The sequence below is a fragment of the Tupaia chinensis genome, unplaced genomic scaffold (assembly GCF_000334495.1).
Source record: "Tupaia chinensis unplaced genomic scaffold, TupChi_1.0 Scaffold000207_1, whole genome shotgun sequence".
Lineage (NCBI taxonomy): Eukaryota > Metazoa > Chordata > Mammalia > Scandentia > Tupaiidae > Tupaia > Tupaia belangeri.
This window is the reverse complement of record NW_006159682.1, coordinates 1108579-1116364: the sequence shown is the minus strand read 5'-3', so window position 1 is coordinate 1116364 and position 7786 is coordinate 1108579. Positions and strand designations below refer to the sequence as shown.

General features: G+C 42.7%; 1 protein-coding gene across 1 annotated transcript in view; it reads left to right on the top strand.

The window, feature by feature from the left end:
• The first annotated feature begins 6 nt into the window (after positions 1–6).
• The window catches only part of RNF11 (ring finger protein 11), a 77409-nt gene continuing 69629 nt past the window's right edge, over positions 7–7786 (top strand). Inside the window, exon 1 of the mRNA XM_006147252.2 lies at positions 7–262. Within this exon, the coding sequence (XP_006147314.1) occupies positions 140–262 (123 nt within the window). The 5' untranslated portion in view covers positions 7–139. The remainder of the gene's footprint in view (positions 263–7786) is intronic.

Sequence of the window (7786 nt, the reverse complement as noted above, 5' to 3'; positions counted from 1 at the left end):
GGGGCGGGGGAGCCGCTGCCGCCTGAGCCCCGGCCTGTCGCCCGACCCCACCTCGCCGACCGAGGTTGACCGCGGAGCGTACGAACCACCCCGCCACTGCTTTCTTCCTCCCCCAGATCACACACCCCAGCCCCGGAAGATGGGGAACTGCCTCAAATCCCCCACTTCGGATGACATCTCCCTGCTTCACGAGTCTCAGTCCGACCGGGCTAGCTTTGGCGAGGGGACGGAGCCGGATCAGGAGCCGCCGCCGCCATATCAGGTAGGGGAGGGTGTGTGTTGGGGAGGGGGTGCGGGGAGGAGCGGCAGTTCTGGCGGAGATGGAGAGGGGATGGGGAATGTCTGCGCCTGACCTCGGCAAGGCCTGGCCTGGGGGCCTTTGACCCCGAGACATGGGTCTGAGGGTGTTTGCGCCCCAATCCTAGAATGAGAGCGAGCCTTCACCTCCCCTCGGGCAGTGTGGGGATGGTACTCTCCGTCCTTGAGTTCTGGGATTAGGCTACGTGACATCCCCTTGGCTGACGTCTGGTGGTTCGCTTGTGGAGTTTGGGAGTGACATTATTTTCCTTCCTTTATGTCTGAATCGTATGATTTCCTCATCGCACTGCCAGCTGGATTATGGGTTCTGGATAGATGGTTGCTCCCCACCCACCCCATTTCTGTTTTCTGTGTGTTCATCCTCAGCCCCCCTCCCTCGTCTTGGCTAATTGGATCCGGTAGGTGTTCATTTCTCTCTCTACTTGGGAGACCGACCTCCAAGTGGCGATTTAAGTCCCAGCAACGTCGAGTTACTTATTTACGTGTGTGTGTGTGTGTACATGTACACATATGTGTGTATATATGTATGTGTGTATTAAATTTTAACTCCTCCTCCTTTTGCTCCACCCCTGTGACACACCTTTTAGACGTGCTGACTTAATAAAACTTGATTATCTTGCACTTTGGAAACCTTTAAACCTGACTTGGGACATTCCTTCAGTTACTTTTTGTTCTCCCTTTGTCAAAAGACTTGCATTAAATAGGTTTAATTAATTTTTGTACCACAGTCAGCCCCAAATGTATTACAGACTTAATAAGAGCTAATAAGATTTCTTGAAAACTCAAAAAGAGATATGCAGATGTTATAATCTATAATGTATATTTATATGTGAAACTCTTTCTTCTGCCTTTTCAGCTTGAAATATTGAATAAAAACTTTTTTCCCCCCAGAAGAGCTTGAATAGTACAGTAGTCCTTAATTTTTTCCTGAATGGAGTTTAGTTTTCTAACTGGATAATCTCCTTTGTTGTTTCATGTGGTGACATCATTATCTAGTGTTTTCTTTTCTCATTCCTGTTTAAATCAGTGGCTCATCACACCAGAAAAACCTGATCACACTTGTATGCTGGTTTTCTGAATAAAGTGCTCCAGGGGCCTGCCATAGATACCAGTAAAGTCCAGTTTTAATTGTGGCATACAAAAGCCTCCGTGACTTATCTCTCACATTCTGTATTCCAGGCCTACCAAATACACCAGGCTGCTTATACCTCTGCCTTTGCTCCAGTTGCTCTCTCTGCTTGGAGCCCTTCCCCCAAGGTCAGCCAGGTGAACATTTAATCCTCTTTGAGGACTCAGCTCTCATATCTAAAGTCCTGACATTTCTCCCCCTTCCCATCCAGAATCCCTTGTTTGTGCCCCCCCGTGCACACTTGCATGAACAGCACCTATAACAATTTAGAGTCATATCATTGTTTAATTAGATGTGTATGTCATCCTTTAAGTATTCCTCTCCTCCCCCAGTGTAAGCTGCATGAAGGTAGTTCCAGTTTACCATTGTATCCCCAACATCTGACTTATTGTACTCAGTAACTGTGGGATAAATGAAGAATATAAGCCTTTAAGAAAAGGGACTGTCCCCAGTTTCACAGTTTTCGGTACATAAGAAGCACCTCAATGGGGGCCAGCGGGTGGTGTGGTGGTTAAGGTGCTAGACTTCCACATGGCTGTTTGAGTACTGGACCTTGCGGCTTGAAACTCATGCCAGGAGCGTGTGTACCCTAAATCCCAGGAGGAGGGTGGAGAAGTGACTGCTGCGTGGCCTTCTCTCTTGGAGGGTAATTTTTACTTTTCCTCTCACTGACTCTCTGTGTCTCTGGCTAGAGCACGTGCCCTATGGAAAAACTTTAAAATAAATAAAGGACCTAAATGTTGAATGGATTAATATATTCAGTATTATGTTTCCTGTGTTTATATACCCATTTTTCCCAAGGTGTATAAATTGTTATTGGCGTAGTCTCTTAAAAATCATAGGTGAGCCCAGTTGTGGTGGCACCGATGCTCTGCAGTGCTGGAAGCCACTATATGGAAGATCAGGATTCAGTTCCAGGTTGACCCATACACACTTGGTGTGACTGTGATCCTAGCTGACTAAAAGGTTGGTGGCAAGGGGTTTGCATGGAACCCTGTTGAGGGCACTTCTCTCTCTCTTTCCCATGAAATAAAGAAATAAACTTTCTGGGAGAAATTCAAGCTGAAGCTGAGTGCAGTGGCCCTCACCTGTAATCCCAGCTACTTTGGGAGGCTGAGGCAGCATGATCAGGAGTTCAAGGCAAGCCTGGGCAACATAATCCTGTCTCTTAAAAAAAATTGAAACTTGGGACCAGTAGTTGGTATAATGGCTATGTTGCTGGACTCTCGTGTAGTCAACACGGTTCGAGTCCTGGATCCAGTGGTTTAAACTCACACTGGACATGTGTGCATGCCTGCCCAAGATCCTGAGAGGAGAATGAAGGAGAAAGGATTTTGGCATGGCTATCCCCCCTGGGGGGTGATTCTCATTTTCTGTCTGTCTGTCTCTCTGTCTTTCTGGTGAGTGCACTCGCCCTGTAGCAGAAACCTCTCCAAAACAAACAAACAAACAAAAAATCGGAACTGAATGTGGATTTTTTTTCCACATAACTTTGAGTGAAGCAAAGTAATTGCTTTTATATTTCACTTTTTTTCTACCTCTCTCATGTGTGTGTATATGTGTGTGTGTGTGTGTGTGTGTGTGTATGTGCCTGAACTAAATACAATAAATAAATGTACTTATTTCCGTATCATGAGCAGGTGTTTTTTTTGTTTGTTTTTTTTTGAGCAGGTATTTTTAGAGGTGTGAATTTTATTTCAAAATCTATGTTGCCTAGCCTTTTCTAGGCAAATTGAGTATTACTGACTTGTTTTCTTTCTCCTAGCCTTATGATAATTGTAGTAATAAAGGTCATTTTAGAATTTATGGGAACTGTATTTGCCTTTTCCAGAAGGACAGGTGATAATGAGGGGTTTTTGGTATCGTGAATTTTTTTTGAAACACATTATTTTTGACAGTGGGAGTTTTTGTGGTTACACCTTCCTGAAGAAAATGATCTAGATACCTGTATACAAATGTAGTATCAATTGAAAGAAAGTTATTACTTTAAAAGATGAGAGCATGGGACCAGCAGTTAGTGCAATGGCTTTGTCGCTGAACTCCCATGTAGCCAACTGCAGTTCGAGTCCTGGACCCAGTGGCTTAAACTCACACTGGGCACATGTATGTGTGTGCCCAAGATCCTGAGAGGAGAATGGAGGAGAAGGGATTGTGGCGTGGCCATCCCCCCTGGGGGGTGATTTCTCACTTTCTATCTCTCTGTCTCTCTCATGAGCACACGTGCCCTATAGCAAAAACCTCCAAAAAAAAAAAAAAAAAAAAAGATGAGAGCATGAAAAGAGACTTTTGCAGAAAAAAATTTTGTCTTCCGTAAAGGAAATAAGATTTTCTAGGCCTGATTATTATAGGTGGCCTAAGAAACACCAATCCAAAGTAAATCATTTATGGTATTTTCAATTGACAAAAGTAACTTTTTCCCCCCAAGAAATAGAACCACAGGAATATTGGCTTATTTCTTTAAAGAGTATACTCAGGATATTGAAAAGGGATTAGCTGATTAGAAAGGAACACTCATGGTTTTTTTCCTGTAGCAAGTAGTTGAAAGATGTCCTTTGTGTTTAGGCTGTGCAGTGTGTCTATATGTCAAGTGTGCTGTAAAGCAAAATTCTAGTCATTTCTATTAGAAGAATGTGACAGGTTTTTTTGGTTTTGTTTTTATGACTAAATTTTAGTCTTTCTTTCCTTTTTGAATGAATGAATTTTTCCCCATAACTTTCTTTATTTGTTATAGGATGCCCACATTCACGAAAGACAGGGAGAGAAAAATAGTGACAGTGAGAAAGCACTCCCCAGGGGAGATGACCATGCTATAATCCCTTCTTTGCTCTCCTCTTGGGATTTTTAGGTACCCAGGCACATGCAACCAGCCTCCAGGTCTGGGACCTGAACTGTGTTGTAGGAGCCAGCTGCCCTAAGCACCATGTCACCTAACTAGCCCCTGACAAGTTTGATTTTACTTTTCTTAAAAGTAAGCCCTGCAACATTATAACAGTTTGCATATTTCTCTCCTAGGTTTCTTTACTAGCCTCCTAACTGACTGACCTCCTTGTTTTTCTCCTGTCCTCCCTATATTCTACTCTCAGCATTAACAGCCCGAGGAATTCAGGAAAAAACAGACCATGACATTCTGCTTAACCTTCTGTGTATCCCTTTTGTTCAAAGTAAAAACCAAGTCCTTTGCAGTATCTCATAAATTACATATCTCCCCTGTCTCTACATATGTTTTTCTTGACACCTTCTACTAGTCTCACCCTTGTTGACATCCCTTCATCTTCTCTGGTCTCCTAGCTGTTACTAGGATACTCCAGGACCTTTGTCCTGCTTGTTCCTGTGCATGGAGTAGTCTTGCCTAGGTATCGGCCACAGTTGACTGACTCCTTCACTTCCTTCAAATCTTTACTCAAATTCTACTTTCTTAAACCCTCTCGGACTATCATTTAAAATTGTAATATGTGCTAACATTCGGCAATCCCTCTTCCATTTACTATGAGACAAGTACAGTTGAACATCTCGTAAGGACTTAGTGCCATTTTTATTTCTATTCCATAGATCAATTTTAAGGCATTCTAAAGTCTCAAATTCCAATATTAAATATGGGAAATGGTTAAAGTAATTTAGTTTTTTTAAAGCCCTATGTGTATATGACCACAGTTACTTATTAGAAAATATTTGAATTCCCATCTTTAACATTTTGGGTGGGAGTAGATTATGACCTTTTAATTAGAAGGTAGAAACAAAGGAATTTAGCACACCCTCTACCCAGTGGTCTTTTTCCTGAATATTTAAAAAGAATACCAGGGAATCTGCCCATCTAAGGTAGTCTTGGAAGAGCAGTGAGAGAGAGGGTAAGTCATAAAAAATAGGGGAATTCAAGGTTCATAAGAAGGAGGCCAAGTAGGGAACCTAGCTCTGAAAGGTGTATATGAACAGCTTGAGATAGCACTATTTCACTCTCAAGAGTTATGTTTGTTATGTGCAAATCTGTGGGATAGGGGACTACCCCTAGGCATGGTTGTGTTATAATCCCTTCTCCATTTCTGTGTCCTTTTGGGATTTGGGGCACATATGCACAAACACCAGGTGTTTTTTTCAAGCCACTGGGGCCAGGACTCAAACTGCAGTTGGGCATGCAGGATCCATCTCCTATAACCAAAAGGCTAAGGGGTTAGCCACACTTTACAGTATTCTATCTGAATATATATAAATAGTAGTGTTTATTAATTTTATAGTAAACAGAAACTGAATAGTTTGAGATTTACTAGTTTTCTTCTTCGTTGTGTACTTTTCAATACATCTGAAATTGTAAAATCAGAAGAAAATTTACCAATACAGTGAGTACAAGTATAACTCATTTTGGAGTCAGACCTAGATTCAAATTCTGACTCTTGTCACTTACCCATAAATATGAAAAAAAGAGTATATCAGATTATATTTTGAGGAATATTCACACGTAAAGCATAACATTTTGGATATCTTAGACTGTGACTGAGTAAAGCTTTCTTCAAGGTACTTTTTTGTTGTTAAAAGGCTCACTCAAGGGGCTATCATATGGCATAGTGGTTAAGTCACTGGACTCCCACATGGCCAGCCATGGTTTAAGTCCCAGACCTTGCAGCTTGATAATTATGTGGGATGCATGTGCGTGCTCACCTGAGATCCCAAGTGGATAATGGAGAAGGGATTTCAGTGTAACCAGCCCCACTGGAGATGATTTCTGACTTTCCTTCTCTCTCTGTCTCTCTCTGGCAAGCACAGGTGCCTTATAACAAAACAAAAACAAAAACTAAACAAACAACAAGAAAAAAAAACTTTATCAAACCTATAGAACTCAAAGTAACTTACCTTTAAAAATTAATACAGTGGGTCCAGCAGGTGATATAGTGGTTAAGGTGCTAGACTCCCACATGGCCGACTACAGTTTGAGTCCTGGATCTAGCAGCTTGAAAACTCACGCCATGGGGCCAGCCGGTGGCATAGTGGTTAAGGCATTAGACACTCCCACATGGCCAAACCATGGACTAAGTCTCAGACCTGGTGGCTTGCTTTCTCACTTTTCATTTCTCTCTCTCTCTCTCTCTCTCGCTGTGTGTGTGTGTGTGTGTGTGTGTGTGTGTGTGTGTCTTTCTCTGGTCAAATTAAAGTGGATGAATGAAATTAAATAAATAATTCTTTATAAACAAAAACAAAAACTCATGCCATGTGTGCCTATCCAAAACCCCAGGAGGAGAATGGAGAAGGGATTGTGATGTGACCATCCTCCCTAGGGGTGATTTCTTACTTTCTGTCTCTAGTGGGCACACATATCCTATAGCAAAAATCTCTAAAAAAAAAAAAAAACCTGAATATAGTATTTTAAGCATTCAGAGCTACAATAAAGTTCTCATTGTGTGAAGTAGTTCTTGTTTTGTTTTTTAATTCCCTATAGGACGTGTGTGCTTGCCAGAGAGCCACAGAGAGAAAGTTAGAAAGCCCCCCCCCCCCCGAAGAGTCCACACTACAATCCCTTCTTCTGGAATTTGGAGCACACATGCATGCACCTGGCATGTTTTTTAGGCTGCTGGGTCTGGGACTTGAATTGCTCTGTTGGCCATGTGGGGTCTAGCCTTCTTAATCCCCACACTACTAGCTGACCTATCATTGTGATACGTTTTATCCTTCCCATTTTCATTCTTTTTTGTTTGTTTGTTTGTTTTTTGTTTTTGGTTGTTTTTGTTGTTTGCCATAGAGCACATGCACTCACCAGAGAGAGAAAGTGAGGAACCATCTCTCAGGAAGGATGGCCACACTGTAGTCCCATCTCCATTCTCCTTTGGGGACCTTGGATGTGCATGCACATGCATCTGGTGTGATTTACTGCCTACTGGGTCTGAGACTCAACCACAATTGGCCATTTGGGATTCCAGCACCTCAACCACGCCACGTGCCTGTAGGCTCCATCCTTCCCACTTTAATGGAGAAGTTCTGTCTTCTTACTGAAGTGCATATCAACTCTAACTTTGTCAATAAAGCCTTCCCTGACCATTTTTTCCCCTCATATCTGATATGTCAAGTATAGTTTCTTGTGTTTATAACATTTATTTCAAAACCATATATTGGCTTGGGACCAGCAGTTAGCGTAGTGGCTATGTCGCTGGACTCCCACGTAGTCGACCGCGGTTCGTGTCCCGGACCCGGTGGCTTAAAACTCACTGGGCACGTGTGCGTGCATGCCCAAGATCCCAAGAAGAGAATGAAGGAGAAGGGATTGCGGCATGACCATCCCCCCGGGGGTGATTTCTCACTTTCTGTCTCTCTGTCTCTGTCTGTCTGGCGAGCACACGTGCCCTATAGCAAAAACTT